We start from the raw sequence: 18425 nt of genomic DNA on the forward strand, positions 1-18425 counted from the left end.
TACACATGTTTTGGTTGGGGAAAAAAAAAGCAGAGATGGGAAGCAATTTAATTTGCATCTCAATGAAAAACAAATAAACAAAAGAACAAAAATATTATTATAAAATTAGAAATGGAAGATGTAAATTAGTGGTAATTACTGAGAAAATATGATGGAGCATGGCCTAGCCTTTCCAGGAACTGCTCTTGATGAGTCTTGATCTTCTTGGAGACAAGCTCAGATGGAGAAGACAGGGTCGATGATGAAACTGCCCACCAATCGTTCGATTTATCGGAATTAAAGAACAAATCCATCACACCATTTGGGCTCCCCAGAATCGAGTTGAACCTGCCCTTGTTTGATCGGTTATCTTCAACTCTTGTTCTTGCTAATTCCATTATCAACTTACAGGATCATCCACTTTGTCCCGTTTGAAACATTGAGATTATAAATCCTGGTATAAAATTTGCTCCATTTAAAAGTCGCAAAGAAAATTAAGTACCTTATCAATTCCCAGGTTGTCTAAAAGTTGGTTTTAGAATTCTAGTTCAATATCCATTACATGCAGCACTATAACAGTGGCCATTACAGAAGGGAGGAAGCACAAAAACCTGAAATCTGCCAATGAATTCAACAAAATTTAAGATAAAATTCATCATTTCCTAAAAGAAAAAAATGGGGTTTGTTTTTGGTGCCAACTTTAAATGACAGAAAGCAAAATTTGGTCACATCTCCGAAGAAATTCCCAGCAACAATGACCCCTTGAACCAAGCCTCCTTGCAATGTAATCAATAAATGAAATTGGGGTTACAGGGTTCATCTTCCATTGAAGTGCAGAGAGTACCTAAAACTGAAAGAATCGGGTCTGGACGATATGAAGAAGGCGATGGGTTTATGAACTACAATTTTTTACTCACTATTTTATGTATATATTGCTTGGATTTTTGTATTTGATTAATATTTTGTTGAAGAAGAAGAATAAGAATAAGAGTTGATGCAGGTAACATGTCAGTCATGACAAAATTACTTCTAAAATAATATTTTTACCACGATATAATAATCTATTTATTTTTTGTGATTTATTTATTTATTTTTCGATCAGTGTTTATTTTACAGCAGTACTTATTACCAACAGATGTTATGTTTGAATAGCAAATGATCAACAAGTGCCCCCAGCAGTTTTTGGTTTGATAGCGAGAAGAGCAATGCAAGGAAAATTGCAGGGACTACTTTTTGAGTACTTTAGTAGAATTGTTGGGACACAAAAATCAACATAGCTATCCAATTGACAACTCCCACAAGCAATGTATGTAGTTCATAAACCAGAAAAACAAACTATAGGGAGAGAACAAGAAACAGAACACTACAAAAACTCAGCTAGCTGCTCTTCTTTATCTCAAAGGCGTATTTGAGTTCCATGTGACATCTTCGGTCATCGTCTTCAAACTGCATCGAAGCATATAAAATTATTTACAATCATTAATGCAAAACAACAAAATGCAATACTAGTGCTACACTTTCAGAAGCTTTAATCAAATGCCAACTATTTCATACTTGACAGAGAGAAACGGTTCCTGCGAGTAAGGTTTTCAAAGACAAGGATATTGCAAGTTCTGAATATTAAAACCTTAGCCAGATATATTTATCGATGTCGCACGAAATTCAACTAAGGTAACTGACGATCAATATGAAGGAAATGTGTTAAGAAAGAATCTGTTGCTAAACATAATAACATGATCTTGCTTTATACGTGCAGTTAGTCATTAATTTCGGGGTGCAGGCATGCATGCATCCTTCCATTCATACATACATACATACCTTAAGATTTGCGGAATAAATTCCCCTTGCCAGAACCCCAGACGGTGTAGTCTCTTCATCCAAAATGTGCACATATGGTTCTCGTTGAGGAGCAAAAGTACCCAGCATTCCTTTGTTTTGATCAACTGACAAAAAAAAAAGCCGTAAATTAAAATATAGGCCCTCACCCACAATGAAAAGCACAATCAGAAGAGTTTATGCCTGCTAGTAAAGCTTATCAAGAGCTTCAGCATTTTCTAATGCTTCTGCTAAAGGAAAACAATTTCAGAGTACAACACGAGTATGACTCGCCATGAGACAGCAATCAAAGCAGACTATAGAGAACCACCCACTGATGCCAAATTGCCAAGGCCGGTGTCAAAATTTAGGTCGTACAGACATATAATACAACGTTGGCCGCGATTACCATGTTAGGAACATAATTAATGCAGCTTCAATGGAAAAAGAAAAGAAAGAGAAGAGTTCTTTTACCTTTAAGTCCCGCCTTCCACACGGTGTTGGAGTAGGTTAAGCCAGAAACAATGTTGTGCAGAACGCTGAATGTTAACTTAAGCTGATACTGAGATCCTTCCTTGAGAGTAAACAGGACAAGGCCTTCACGATTTGAATCCAATGGCAATGGATGAGAAACTTCCTCAAGGTCGTTAGAAATAATTCCCATGGAGTGGAATTTTACTTCAGGTTCCATGCCTATCAAATCAAGAAAAATAAAGAACATTTAACATAAAAATAACTTGATAAACATAACAAGAAAAATCGAGAAAGATTGCATAAAAGAAGAGAACGGATACCATTTAGGTCTCCTTCAACACAGCCAAGAAGCTTCTCCTTCCATCTTCTTAAGCTGTCATCATCCTGCAAGAGTATAATCAAGAAGAAACCATATGTTTCATTACCAACAAAGTGCACAAATGAACCTTCAAGATACGACTATGGATGGATGTTCGAGTATGGGTTCGCCTGACAAGAGTTCTCTCAATTTTTTTCAGTTTTTTCATGTACTCGGAAGATAATAATCATACCCAATATGTATAGGAACAAGTGTATTCAGTGATGAAACTTCGATATAGCATTGTTGAATGAAGATTAAATTAACACCAGTACATGAAAAGACAAACAAAGACAAGGATTGCGGAAATACTACATAGCTTAAATTTTCCCAATTCAACTCAGAGAAAATCAGCATTTCAACTGCTAAATATAAAACCCAGAAACTAAGAAAACAGCAATAGAAAGAAAAATTCAGTAAATGAACTTTGCTGGATTACAAGATGTAACAATCCCAGATCAAAAGAGGCTAAGTCGTATCTTAGAGCAAGTATACATAGAAAAACCTATAACTACATCAAGTTCAGAAAGCATTATGTTATTAGCATGGATAAAGTATACATTTTCCCTCATTTTCCTTTCAACCAAACAGCACCAAAATGGGGTGGGAGAAGAAACAAAAAATCAAACTTTTTTCCAAGAGTTTGAAAGTACCCATCAAGTAATTCAAGGCAAAGAAAGAGTTTTAACTCAAAAAAAATTGAAATGAAAAAGAAGCAGACTATCTTTTGAAACAAAAAAGGACCTTGTCTTTCTCAATCTGTTCCTTGAGAGAAAGGAGAGGACCAGGAACAAAACCAGTCAAAGTTGTAGCACCAACTTCCTTATCGTCATCATCATCTTCCTCTTCTTCTTCTTCTTCATGGTCATCACAAACTTCAACGGCCAATGGTTTTTCGTTCACTTCCCTTTGTTCTCTTTCTTGCTTCTCACTAACACATGCTGACGGCCCGGCTTCTGCTCTTTTCCCACTCTCCATCTCTCTATCTAGCTACAGTGAAGGGACTCGAATCAAAATTGATACAAAAAAAAAAAAAACAATACCCTTTCTAGGTTCACAAGGGAAATTTATGTTTTCTTAAAAAAAAAAAAGGTAATAAATATTTTCAAATCAGAAGATTTTAGATTTTCAAAAAGCAAAGTGAGAAAGAGAGAAAATGGGCAACGGATGATAACGTATCTGGTACATGGGCACATACGTCGCTATCCGTTAAGACATTCTTAAATTTCTTTCTTACAAGCTTTTGAGTTTTGTTTGTTTATAATTTTCCCCATCCTGTCTTAATTGACTCAATTGTATAAAATAAAAAATTATACAATAAAAACAACATCAATTTAATTAAATTTAATCCATCATATCATTTAATTTTTATTATATTATGAAAATAATTAATTAAAAATTACAAGGATATAGTTTAATGTTGACAGACGTACATTGTTAAATGATGTGAATATGATTGAGACACAAATGATTACAATTAATATCCAATTAATAGTAGAATTGAACACACATATTTCAATTATTAAAAGGCGATGTGTTCATTGTGATTTGTCGATTACAACACCCTGATTTTGATTTGTTTGTGGTAAACTTTCACTTGCATGAAACACATTGTTTGTTGTCCCTTTATGCCCACATATGTATCCAATGTATTCATTGCGTTGTCAATGTTGTTGCTCATTAGCACAATGAGCTTCTTCTAGGATTTTCTCGTTATATTTTACATATGATTGTTATAATATGATACCTAATATTGTTCCAATACGACATTTAATGTTGTCCTAACTAATGCTAGAAACGACTAAAAAAAATATAAGATTCTTATTTCAAAAAAATAGTTTAAAATGGGTAAATACACTATATTTAGTAACTTTTATTTAATGACTTACCATGTTTAAAATGTATTAAATACTAACTACCTTGTGAATGAGTTTCTCCTTAAGATCAAAACCATTATTGGATGGTTTAACCATCAATTTAGGTGAACCTACACACCACATCCACGTGAATCTATTTAGGAAAATAAACTTTTGAGGGAATAGTTATTTTAAAGGGAAATCATATCTCTTAATAGTATTTTAAAAAAAAAATAAAAAATAAAACTATAATATATTCATTAGCAAAGTAAAATAGCGCCAACAACATCTTGCATACAAGACAAATATATTTATAATGATCATAAACAATATGCATACAAGACAAATATAATTATAATTATTATAACAGTGAGCGATCAGTGAATAAGATAATTACAATATCTTCAGTAGAATAAGTGCTGCAATGGAACTATAACTCGATCAAATCAGGGAGTGAAGAAAAAAATTATATCATATTGCTGTTTGTGTAATATATATATATATATATATATATATATATATATATATATATATATATATATATATATGTGTGTGTGTGTGTGTGTGTGTGTGAACATGGAACAATGCAATTGTCAAGACAAGTGTGCAGAATGATCTACAGAAAATTGGCAGGCAGAGGTGTACTATGTTATCTGAATGGCTCAACAGGCGCCGAGTCTTCAAGAACACCAGCAGCCTTGAAGCATTCAGTCGCTTCATATAGTGACGATGGAGTGTATTCATTGTAAAGCAGAGCGAGATTATACCATGCCGACGGGTTCATTCTATCAACTCGGAGAGCATTGATCAGCAAACTTTTCACAACTGCACTGGATTGGCTGCCAACTTGTCTCATCACAACCGCTGCAGATATCAAGCTCGGAGCATGATTCGGGTCCATGTCCAAAGCATTCTTATAAGCCTTCAAGGCTTCTTTTAGTAAGCCTTTAGCTCGTAAAGTAAACCTGCAAAATAAGATGTTTTATTCAACTAGGTAATCGACCATTGACTCTTCCCGGAAGAAGCTTTTTACCTCGATTGAAAATTGGAAAATACAAGAAAAGGATTGTCTTGTGAAATGAGAATAGTTTTGATACATCTATGACATCACCCGCTAGAGGCATTTATTCAAGGACTGCATAGTGACAATAACACTGACCAAGGCAAGAATGAACTTACCGGTGGCATGATTTCTAACAGCAGAGTAGGAATTGATGGTCTTCGATTTCGAAAGGCAAATCTCAGCATCTCGATATTGTGACAAGCTTATGTAGAGATAAGCTAGATCATGCCATATCTCCAGTTCAAAATTTTCGACGAACGATCCTGTAAACAATTATTGAAAAATATAAGCCACTTTTGACATGAAGAAAGAACATTATAGACGCTTTTCAATATTCTAAGGACAGAGAGCTTCTGTTCAGTTTAAAAGGATGTAATAACTTTCAAAACTGGCAAACCATAGTTTCCTTCATCCATGCTATAAAAGGCTAACACCCTAAATTCGAACTTTAATAAGCCTCAATCTTTTATCATGCACAGATCCAAGTGTTGGCAAGTCACACAGACAAACACGAACCATTAAGAATAACGACCGCCGACAATCATTTATGAAAACCTACCTTCTAAATTATCTACCCATCTAATTTAAACAACCGATGCATCTGAAGCCAACTTAGAAGGAGTACCTTTTCAAATTCCTCCAAAATGATTGAAATCATAAAATTATAGGTCGATAGGAAGAACTAAACAACGGACCTTATGAAGCCTTTTGCCAAAACCAAAACTTTTACTCTGCACTTGAACAACTGCAAGAAGCTGACTATATGTCTCAATAGCGCTCTTGAATTGTCCCTGTGCAATTTGAAGCTTAGCTTTGGTGCGCAATAATTCTCCCTGATCCAATTTTCCAATTTGATCAAAGGCAACATTGAGAACGGTTTCACCATCCACAAAACGTTTTTGAGCTGACAATATGCGAGCCAACAACCACCACCCCTTGATGTTAGAAGCACCTTCTAGTTTTAGCAAAAGCTCTGCATGATAAAGTGCAACTTCCAACTTTCTCCGCTCTGCATTTTACAGGCTGAGATGATAAAGAATATTTTGGTCTTTCATTCCCGTAATTTTCCATGCACTTTCCGAGGACTGAAGGGCCTCAGACTCTCTGGAAATCCTCTCAGATTCGGATGAAGCTGATTTTGAATGTGTCGATTGAGCCACACCCAATAAAAGGATACAAGTACCTTCCAACTCAATGCATTCGTCATCCAGGCTTACAAGGGCCCTACGAGCAAAATTAATCCCTTCTTCTGCAATATTAGGCTTTCCCCCACAAATTCTTGATTCCATTAACAATGCTGGAACACAGCGTGGATCCTCACTGCCATGCAACAATTTCCGCTATATATTCAAAGGATCCAAATCCTCTCCTGCTCCGTAATAACAGAGATCTAGATATTTGTATCTTTCTTTGCGATTAATAACCCCTGGAAGCAATTCTTCTATTTGGTAAGCCAAAGCTTTCAAATCCCCACACATGGAGAGAGCAAACGACAGATGATCCAAAATTGATGGATCCCATCCGATTCTTTTCAAAGAAACTTTCTTAATAGTATCATTAAAAGGAGTAAGCTTCCTCTATGTTATTCCTAGGGACAAACGACCTGTCCATTTGGCTGAAGAGGTTTGTGGGGCTTGCTTCACTTCCACAATACAGAAGAAAAATAGCAAACTGTTTCTGAATCCTTGCAGTAATTTCCGCATCAAGATTCCACTGATGGAGGAGCGCCCGCCGGTAGGACAAGATTGCTTCATGTAGGGAATCACCAAATTTCCATAATTCTGGAAGCAGTTCAACCGCCTTGATTAGAGTTGAAGATACTAATTTTTTATCCATATTTTTATTATTATTATTATTATTATTATTATTATTATCATTATTATTATTATTAATATATATTAAATAAATATATAAATAAATAATTACAGACCAATTACAACTGGACCGACCCAGTTACAAACAAACCAGAACCGGTCCAAATCAAACCAGAAACCCTAAACATTTGGGTTTCCAGTTAGGGTTTCCTAACCTTAATCTAAACCAGCCGCCATCTTCAATCCCAGCCGTTGGATCTGGTTTGATCCAACGGTCCACAGTTTGCCAGAGGAAACCCTAGGGTATCTATACCCTAAGGACACGTCCCAGCGCCGCCGCTGCTGCTTCCAGAAGCCTTCACTGCCGACACTTTCTCGCCGCCTCCGTAGCCGCACACGTCTTCCCCAAACGGTGAGTCACCACTGGGAATCCGGTGACTCACCAAAGAGCATTCTTCGAACCGGTCCGACGACTACAACGGTGGTGGCTATAAAAGCCCCCACCCCAACCTGAAAAAAAAAAGAAAAGAGACAGAGGCAGAGACGGAAACAGAAAAAAAGAGAGAACATAAAGAGGAAAAAAAAAACAGAGAAAAAATATACTAAAATATACCAACGATCTCAGTCAACATCAACGCAGCAAGGAAAAAAGAGAGAAGAGAGGAAATAAGCTTACCCTGTCATCAGAGAACCCCAACCGTCACCGGATCTCACCGGAACCTTCGAAACACCGAAGGTACTTTTGTAGATTCGCTCCGATTGGGAGCTTTTTAGGAGGAAATAATACCGGAACCGTCCTTAAGACGGTCCGATCTATCTATTAGTATAAAAATATTTTTTTCCGGCCACCGGATGCGGTGGCCGGCGGTGATAATCACGGCGGCACACGGTTGCCGTCCGGTGACCGGCTTCCCTCCGGTGAGGGAAGTTAGAGAGAGGCGAGAGAGTTTTAAAACTCTCTCAGTTTAGAGAGAGAGAGTGAAATGAAAAATGAAGGCTGGCCCTTCGGGCCAGCCGGTTTTGGACCATTTATAGTCCTTCCCGAACGACGTCGTTTCGGGAAGGACTATGCGCGTAATTATAAAATAGTTAAACCACGTCCGCAGTCATCCCAATTTGTAAACTTTACATTTTAGTCACTAAATCAAATTTATAATCCTTTTAATTTGGTTCTTTAATTTTAATTTTATTCATTTTAGTCCTTTATATTAAAATAATATATTTAGGATAAATAGCAGATTTAATCCCTTAATTTTAATAGATAATTTTAATCCTTAGTTTATATTTTTAATTTATTTATTTTAATATCCGAATTTTAGATAATTTTATTTTAGTCACTAAATAAATAAAATAAAGAAATAACATATTTAATCCTTATAACTTTGATTAATATTGAATTAAGTTTTTAATTTCATTTTTACTATAATTTAGTCATTTAATTTATAAGTTTTCATTTATTTTATTGCTTTTAAAATATATTGTTTTAGTGGTATTTTTATTGTTTTAATTTTATTCGTTTATATTTTTTAATATTTTTATGTATTCATAAATATATATATATAATAAATCTGGAATAAATTTTAATGTTTATTTTTAATATCGAAGAAAAGGACAGTCTTAATACAACTGGATGTCCTATTCTGATATTTTTTAAACAATATTATTTAAATTAATATTTATCAATATCAAAGAAAAGAGCTGTCTTAAGGCACCTAGAAGTTCTTTTCTGATATTTTTAAATAAATAAATATTTTTTATATAATTTTGAAATAATAGAATTATAAATTAAATATATTTTTTTGAATTTTTAAATTTTAATAATAGAGACAATTTATAATTAAAAAGTACCAATTTTGGGCGTTGTAAGGGTGCTAATCCTTCCCTAAACGTAACCGACCACGAATCCCTTTTTATTATTAAAAAGAACGAATTTTTGGTTAAAACGCAGATCAGTTTATCTTTTAATTGATGTTTTCTTAAAAACTCTTTCAAAAGATATTTTTTAGGTATTCGACCTACCTGACTCAAAAGGCCGATGGCGACTCACAAATTATTTTCAAAATTATTTATTCACATCAATTTCCCCGCCAAATTTAATATTTCGTGCCCGGACGAAAACCGGTTACGACAGCTTGGCGACTCTGCTGGGGACCCTGGTCAAACTTTTAAAAATCAATTATAAATTGTCTCTATTAATTAAAAATTAAAAGTTCATATATTTAATTTTTAATTCTTTCTTTTCAAATTTTTTATTTATTTATTATTTTTATAATTTTTATATGTTTTATTTTATTTGCAAGTATTTTATTTCAGTATTTATTTTTCTGTCAAAGGTTTGAACATTTCTCCTCACACACAACACTTGCATTGCATTACATAAAGCTCTATAATTGAGTTGTCCCTTTTAAGTGGGAGTGAAAGCGACGTCTTCGTGAGAATTTATTCTCCGTGTCAGACCTAGCAAGTAACTTTCGGGGTTCATATGCTCTATGTCTTCGTGAGAATTTATTCTCCGTGTCAGGCATAGAGAAATGTATCCCCTCGAATTGAACTCGATCCACTTTAGTCTGTGATGGACTAGGATTGAGGGTTAGCAACCCAAGGGGCACTAACAAGGACAATTCGGGTACCTTTATTCTTAGATCTGAAACCTTGCATATAAAAAACCTTAGAAACTCTTCCGATCAGAAGTCATGCCGAAATTTTGTCCAAAATAGGTGTACACACAGGAGAAATAAATTCTGACTTTCCTGTTAATTTATTTATTGTTTAAATTACATGTTTATTTAAATTATTTAAATTCAGAAAAACATGTTTAAATAAAGAATATTTATGTAAATGTTATTATTAAATTTTCTTTATTATGAAAACTAATTTATTTTCTTTTTTCTGTGTTCTTTATTTTTCTGTTTGCATAGCATCATACAGGATAAAAGACATTGATCCTTGTGTTAATTGTCTCATTGGAAAGCCTTCATCTATGGATAAAAAGTGTTCAAGTCAAATAATTCTAAACTCAGAAGTAAGACAGTGGGCTGAGAATTTACAAAGACAAGAAGGAGACAGTCTGCAGGATGATTATGTATCTGACTTGGCCAGTTATGCTTCAATTTCACTAAAAAGAAATGATATGCAAGATTTGCGAAGCATTTGGGAAAGTTGGGATTCAAACAAAAAATTGCAGTTTTATCAGACTTACGGAGACATCCTATATTTGCTCTATGTAGAAGTTGATGATGAATTACTCCGAGCCCTAATTCAATTCTGGAATCCAGGGTACAATTGCTTCACTCTCAATAAGGAAGACTTGGTCCCTACTATTGAAGAATACACAACTTTGCTACATATCGAAGGGGCTTTGGATAATCGAATCTATTCAAAGTCAATTAAAACTCAACCTTTTCGAGTTAAATTAGCAAAGATTGCCGGGGTACGAGAAGAATGGGTAGTAGCCCGTACAAAACAAAAAGGCGAAAGCGAAGGCATTGCTTGGACCAACATTAAAGAGCTTATTCAGAGTCATCCAGATATTAAAGTACGATTCGATTTATTTGCTCTGGGTATATATGGTATGGTCATCTTCCCAAAAGTATTGGGATATGTTGAAGCTGCAGTGGTAGATTTGTTTGAACAGCTACCGAAAAAGATTAATCCTGTTTCTGCAATTCTAGCAGAGACCTTCAGATCGTTAAATGCTTGTAGAAAGTTAGGAGGTGGACGATTCTCAGGGTGTACCCAGTTGTTATATGTTTGGATCCGTAGTCATTTCTGGAGGACAGAAAAGGTTTCATACCGACGCTTTAATACAGATTATTCACCATTAAAAGAATTTCTGGAGCAGGAATGGCCGAAAGAAATTAAGAAGGATATGTGGATTAATGCCTTTAGAAATCTGCAAAGCAATGACATTGTTTGGCGAGCCCCGTGGCAAATACAAAGGGAATTCATTTACAGATGTGGTGATTACAATTGGATAATGCTGCTTGGATTATGGGGAGGAATTGGATATGCACCACTTCTGGTTATAAGACAGTATGAAGGTCGTCAATTTGTACCTGTCACTGCTGGATTACAATCATCTGAGTTCACATTCCACAGCAAAAATTATAAAAGAAGTATCATGGAAGCCGTTACAGCTTGGAAAACAACTTTTTGTATCCGAGCTAAAGCAGCAAAAGAAATGCTAACTCCTGATTATGAAGAATGGAGATCTTTCAGAAAAAACGAAAATATTCCTCTACCAGATCAAAATGAGGATATCTCTATGGAAGATCGCATTAAGGTGGTCCCGTCAGAGATTGAAATCTTGAGAGTTGAGTTTGAAGCAGAAAGAGAAGGCTGGTCGAAAGAGTTAGAGCAAATGAGACAAGATAAAGCTATGTTGGGGGTTGATATTGACTTTCATTCATCACAATGTGCAATGTTGAAAAAAGATAAAGAAAAAGGTGAGGATGAGTACAGAGCCTTACAAAAAAATTACCAGGAGTTATATAAATCCCGAAAAGCATCAGGACCCAGCCAATCGACGGTACAGATGACCAGAGAATTGAATATCGAGAAAAGACGAGTTGAAGATCTGAAAGGAAAGAATAGCCGTCTACTCAAAAGCCTTGAGAAAGGAAAGCAAAAAATGGAAGATTTTGAGGTCGACAGAAGAGAGCGAATTATAAAACACAAGGCTGAACACCGCGAGATCATGAATGAAATGCATAGAGAAAGGGATCGAGCCAAAGATTTAGAAGAGATGAAGAATGACATCTTTAATAAGTTTGAAGGTGAGAAAAATAGCATGTTCAAGGGATTTGAATCTGAAATGAACCAGTTGATTGCTGAACTTGAAGTCAGAGGCCAAAAGATGGAAGAATCCAATATTGAAAAGGAAAAATGGGAATTAGAAAGAAAAAATTTCAACACCAGACTTGAGGTAGAACAAGAAGTGGCTAGCAATTGGATACAAAGATGCAGAAACAAAGATGTTCAAATCCAGAAGCTTAATCAAAGAACGCAAGAAGCACGAACAAAACTGGAAGAAGATCTGGATCAGTCTAGAAACAAAAACTCAGAGTTTAATGCTTACATTTTGCAACTTGAAGAATCATTGTTTCAAGAAAAGGTTCGTCTAGGACCTAATGATCTCAAAGGAAGTAATGAAGAAAATGCTTCACTGCGAAGACGCATTAGAGATCTTGAAAAAATTCTGCACAATTGTCAAGTCAGAATCACTGAGTTAGAGCAAACTCTTGAAGGGACGAATGAACAATGGCAAAATTCAACTGAGTTCTATGTCGAAAGAAGTGAAGAAAGAAGCAATATGGTGTTCGAGGCCATGGTACAAATGAGCGAAGTTGCTAGATATGTTGGGGAACTAGCTGTTGAAGCCAAAATAATTGAGCATCATGTTGATCCAGTTTCTAAGTGCGGAAAGAAGGTGTCATGGTTAATGAAAGAAATTATAGAGCTTAATAGGAAAGCTACGCCTTATCTGTAGTTATGAACTATTATAAAGAAACTTTTGTATGCCGATGAAAGTTGTTCTATGACAGTTAACTTTTTGGGATCAATGTTTTTACATACATGCATTTTGCATACATTCATCATTCATTTCATAATTTTCGCTATGTATTATTATTTTATTTATTAAGTTAAAATTCATTAATTAAAATTTGAAAAAATAATATTAAAAGATTTTTCAATCGCAGTTACTCTGGCCAAAAGAGAAATACTACATCACTACGGTACTAGACAAGCTACTAAGAAATTTATGGAGGATAAAATACAGCGTATTGAGGAACAGCATCATAAAGAACAAGAAGAAATGAGAATGAAGTTGGAAAAAATTGAAGCTAGTATTGCAAATTCACAAGACAGTATGATGAAGAAAATAGAGGATATGTTTAAAAGGCAGGCTATTATTGGAAAAATGCCTGAAAATCCTGTATCTTTTGATCAAGAATCTATGTATCCTCTAGGTTTTCCACCAGAACCAATTTATCATTCTGGTACTACACCTATACAAATCAATGCTCGTACATCTGCATTACAAGAAGTCAAACCACATGAAGATCAACAAGTGGATCCTGCATCTTCAAGCAAAAATCCGCTTATATCAGATGTGAAAATAGGGGATCTTAATACTGATCATTTGATCCCGGATTTGAATGAGCTGAATGAGAAACAAAAAGTAAATGAAGAACTGACTAGACAGATCAAGAGCTTAGAAGAACGAATGAAATCTGTGGAAATAACTGAATCATTCTATGGGTTTGATGCTAGTGAGTTGAGTTTGGTTCCAGACCTAATCCTCCCCATCAAGTTCAAAGCTCCCGAATTTGATAAATATGATGGTACTACATGCCCTTCATCCCACATTACTATGTTCTGTCGCAGAATGGCAGGATATGTGAAGGACGAGAAATTGTTAATTCACTGCTTTCAGGATAGTTTGACAGGACCGGCTTTAAAATGGTATACTCAATTGACCAAAGCCAACATTAGATCTTGGAAAGATTTGGCTAAAGCATTTTTAGAGCAGTACCGCCATGTGACAGACATGGTCCCTGATAGATGGACTCTCCAAAACTTGGAGAAAAAGAATAATGAAACATTCAGACAGTATGCCCAGAGATGGCGTGACACTGCGGCCCAAGTTCAACCACCTTTGTCAGAAAAAGAGGCCACAGTAATGTTTGTCCATACATTAAAGGCTCCTTATTTAAACCATCTAATGGGGAATGCAACCAGAAATTTTGCAGATTTGGTTATTTCTGGAGAACTTATTGAAAATGTCTTGAAAAGCGGCAAGATTGAATCGAATGATGGGTCTAGTTCCAAAAGACCTACATACCGGAAAAAGGAGAATGAAGTCAACAATGCCAATTCTTACAGCAAGGATTCATCGAAAAGTGTTACAATAACCCAGCCAAGGGTTAAGAGAGAGGAAACAAACACTAATCGAACAGAGTCCAGAGGATCTCGAAAAGAAAATGAAAGGTTATCTTTTACACCATTACCAGTACCATATGCGGAGATCTATGATTTGCTGTTAAAAGCAGATGTTATACGGCCTTATCCCTTGGTTCCCATGCAACCACCATTCCCTCCTTGGTATGATACAAAGGCACACTGTGTTTACCATGAAGGAATTACGGGTCATTCCATTGAAAACTGTTTAGCATTCAAAAGGGTGGTTCAAAATTTGATCAACACTGGGAAGTTGGAATTCAATACACCGTCTGCATCAAATCATCCATTACCAAATCATGGAGATAAAAACGTGAATGTAATTCAGGAAGAGAACAGAAAGAAAGCAAAAACTGACATTTCTGAAATTAAATCTCCGTTTGTTTGGGTATTCCAACAACTCTCTTTAGCCGGTATAATTCCACAACAATTCAGGCCAAAGCAGAATGAAGGCAAGAATTATTGTGAATATCATCAGGAGCAAGGGCATAAAATTCAACTATGTCCTGAGTTTAGGGATTTGGTGCAAAAATTGATGAACAACAGAGAAATAGAATTCTTTGAAGAAGAACCGGAAAAAAAAGAAGATGATGTTTGCTCATCAGAGGATTCTAAACCAAGTCAAAGAATAAATGATCCTGTGATCATTAATGTAAAATCATCTACGGCGATTCCTGCACCAATAAAGCCGAAAGTAGTTATTACCACTCCTCTACCATTTCCATACAAAGATACCCGCAGGGTACCTTGGAATTATACTACCAATGTTTCAATGGTAGGAGGACCTGTTTCTTTAGAAAAAACAGAAGAGAAAATACAAAGTCTGAGTACCACATCGACGTCTGAAGCAGTGAGCGAGGTTGGTTTCTTTACAAGAAGTGGGAGATGTTACTCTCCCGAAACATCCAATGCTTCAGAACAAGTGAAAGCCAAAGGAAAAGCCATGGCAATACCTCAGAAGGTATTTGAGGATGAATCCCTTCCAGCATTTAATGAGCCTGTGACAGAAAAACAAGCTCAAGAATTTTTGAAATTCTTGAAACATAGTGAGTATAGTGTGGTTGAACAACTACACAAACAACAAGTGAGAATTTCTATTCTTGATCTATTGATGAATTCAGAAGCGCATAGAAATGCTTTGATGAAAATCCTCAATCAAACATTTATCCCCGAAGATATATCCCTCAATAAACTTGACAGAATTGTGGGACATATAGCCGCTGACAATTACATAACGTTCACGGATGATGAAATACCGGAAGGCGGAATGGGGTCAGTAAAAGCTTTGAACATCACGACACATTGTCATGGTCATGTGTTGCCAGGAGTATTGATTGACAATGGATCTGCTCTCAACTTGATGCCTCTAGTCACACTTCAAAGAATGCCTCTGGATCAATCACACATGAAGAGTTATCAGAATGTGGTGCGAGCATTTGATGGAACTCAAAAAGAAGTGCTTGGGAAAATGGAAATACCTTTGTTAATTGGCCTAGTCGTGTACAATATTGACTTTGTGGTGATGGACATCCACCCCACATATAATTGTCTATTAGGGAGGCCATGGATTCATTCAGCAGGAGCCGTTCCTTCTTCATTACATCAGAAATTGAAATTTGTTGTTGATGGACAACTAATATGCGTCAGTGCTGAAGAAGAAATCATTGCGTCTGTAACAAGCGATGTTCCATATATCGACACCAATGATGAGGCTCTTGAATGCTCTTTTCGAGCTCTTGAATTTGTAAATGCAACCTTTATTGCAGAAGGAAGCAAAATCCCATATCCCAGATTGTCTGATTGCACCAAGATGACGGTACAACAAACTTTAGGCATCGGAGCTAAAGCTGGGAGAGGTCTAGGAAAGAATCTTCAAGGGATTTCAGTTCCTATCAGTATAAAGATGAAAAAAGACCGTTTTGGGCTGGGGTTTAAGCCCAATCTTCAGCAAAAGAACAAAGAGATGAAAAGAAGATGTGAAGACAGAAAGGCAAAATTGAAAGGGGGAGAAATCCTTTGGAAACACATGTATTTCCCACAGTTGAAGACCACATTTAGATCAGGGGGAACAATTAATGTGGAACAGCAGCTTGTTGAAGCCTTTAAAGAAGAAAAGTTGACGAAAGATCAAGACATAGTTGAAAAAGCTATGAATGGATTATTTGTCAACATGATCATGAATGACAACAAGACTAGCAAGTACTTGGATAGGATTCGCCCATGTTTTCCTGGAGAAACACTCACCAATTGGACTGCTGAAGATCTTCCTATAGTTTTTAATATTAACGCAGAGTAATATTCAGAACTAATCTTTATGTTTAGCTCAAAAATATGAAAACTTTTTGTTATCTTGTAAAAAGAAATTATGTTAAATATAAGGAACTTTCTTTAAAATTTTCAGATGGCAATCATTCTTTACATTTTTTTACATTTTTTACATTTATTTATTTCATAAATTTACTATATTCTTTCAGAAATATGTCCGACTTAAATTTGCAGGTGTCACCATGTTAATAGCATGTTTATTCCTAAATTTAATCCAGTGATAAATTTAGAGCAGCCCATATGTCTGGAAGAAATCAATGGTTGTGAGGATGAACTGGAATGTGATATTCCTACTGAACTATTAAGATTGGTAGAAAAAGAAGACAAACAAATTCTACCCCACAAAGAAGAGATTGAGACTGTGAATTTGGGAACAGATGAAGAAATGAAAGAGGTGAAAATTGGTACTACTCTGACAATCCAGATAAAACAAAAATTGATAAATCTCCTTCAAGAGTTCAAAGATATCTTTGCACGGTCTTATCAAGATATGCCCGGTTTAAGCACAGATATAGTGATACACAAGCTTCCAATCAATCCAGAATATAAACCGGTCCAACAAAAGCTCAGAAGAATGAGGCCAGAAATGTTGTTGCAAATCAAAGAAGAAGTGATGAAACAGATCAACGCAGGTTTCCTACAGGCATCTAAATACCCAGAATGGGTAGCCAACATTGTTCCCGTACCAAAGAAGAATGGGAAAGTTCGAATGTGTGTGGATTACAGAGATCTCAACAAAGCTAGTCCGAAAGATAGCTTTCCCTTACCCCACATAGACACATTGGTGGATAATACTGCAGGGCATGCATGGTTTTCATTTATGGATGGATTTTCAGGATATAATCAGATAAAAATGAATCCTGAAGACATGGAAAAAACAACATTCATAACCATGTGGGGCACATTCTGTTATAAAGTGATGCCATTTGGATTGAAAAATGCAGGGGCAACGTATCAAAGAGCCATGGTAACTTTGTTTCATGACATGATGCACAAAGAGATTGAAGTATATGTAGATGACATGATTGCCAAATCCCGAACTGAAGAAGAACATATTCAAAATCTGAGAAAGCTTTTCCAGAGATTGAGGAGATATCAATTAAAGCTCAACCCCGCTAAATGCACTTTTGGGGTAACTTCTGGAAAACTTTTGGGATTTGTGGTCAGCAAAAAAGGAATCGAGATTGATCCAGATAAAGTCAAAGCAATTACAGATCTTCCACCACCCAATACAAAAAAAGAAGTTCGAGGCTTTTTGGGAAGATTAAATTATATATCTCGGTTCATTTCTCAATTAACTGATAAATGTGATCCAGTGTTCAAATTACTTCGAAAGAACAATCCTGAAGTCTGGAATGAAGAATGTCAAGAAACTTTGGATATTATTAAGAAATATTTATCCAATGCCCCCATTTTAGTATCACCAATGCCTGATAGACCATTAATTCTCTACTTGACGGTCTTCAAAAATTCGATGGGATGTGTACTAGGACAGCATGATGAATCAGGAAGGAAAGAAAAAGCTATTTATTATCTGAGCAAGAAATTTACTGATTGTGAAGTTCGATATCCACCAATACAAAAATTATGTTGTGCTTTGGTGTGGACTACTCGAAGACTCAGACAATATATGTTATACCATACTACTTGGTTGATATCAAAACTTGATCCTTTGAAATTCTTAATGGAATCACCAGCTTTGACAGGCAGAATGGCTAGATGGCAGATGTTATTATCTGAGTTTGATATTGTATATGTCAACCAAAAAACAATAAAAGGAA

At 35.6% G+C, this 18425-nt stretch overlaps 1 protein-coding gene across 1 annotated transcript; it reads right to left on the reverse strand.

Annotated features, from left to right (window-relative positions):
* Window positions 1–1238: 1238 nt before the first annotated feature.
* Window positions 1239–3682, reverse strand: LOC120177177 (rho GDP-dissociation inhibitor 1-like). The gene is made up of 5 exons (XM_039183399.1): window positions 3371–3682; window positions 2589–2652; window positions 2269–2487; window positions 1798–1922; window positions 1239–1425 (listed from the first exon to the last, which is right to left on the reverse strand). Exons 1-5 carry the CDS (start codon window positions 3602–3604, stop codon window positions 1357–1359), a joined length of 711 nt encoding a protein of 236 aa, XP_039039330.1. The 5' UTR covers window positions 3605–3682; the 3' UTR covers window positions 1239–1356.
* Window positions 3683–18425: the final 14743 nt, after the last annotated feature.

Source organism: Hibiscus syriacus, unplaced genomic scaffold, assembly GCF_006381635.1.
Source record: "Hibiscus syriacus cultivar Baekdansim isolate YM2019G1 unplaced genomic scaffold, ASM638163v2 tig00112285_pilon, whole genome shotgun sequence".
Taxonomy (NCBI): domain Eukaryota; kingdom Viridiplantae; phylum Streptophyta; class Magnoliopsida; order Malvales; family Malvaceae; genus Hibiscus; species Hibiscus syriacus.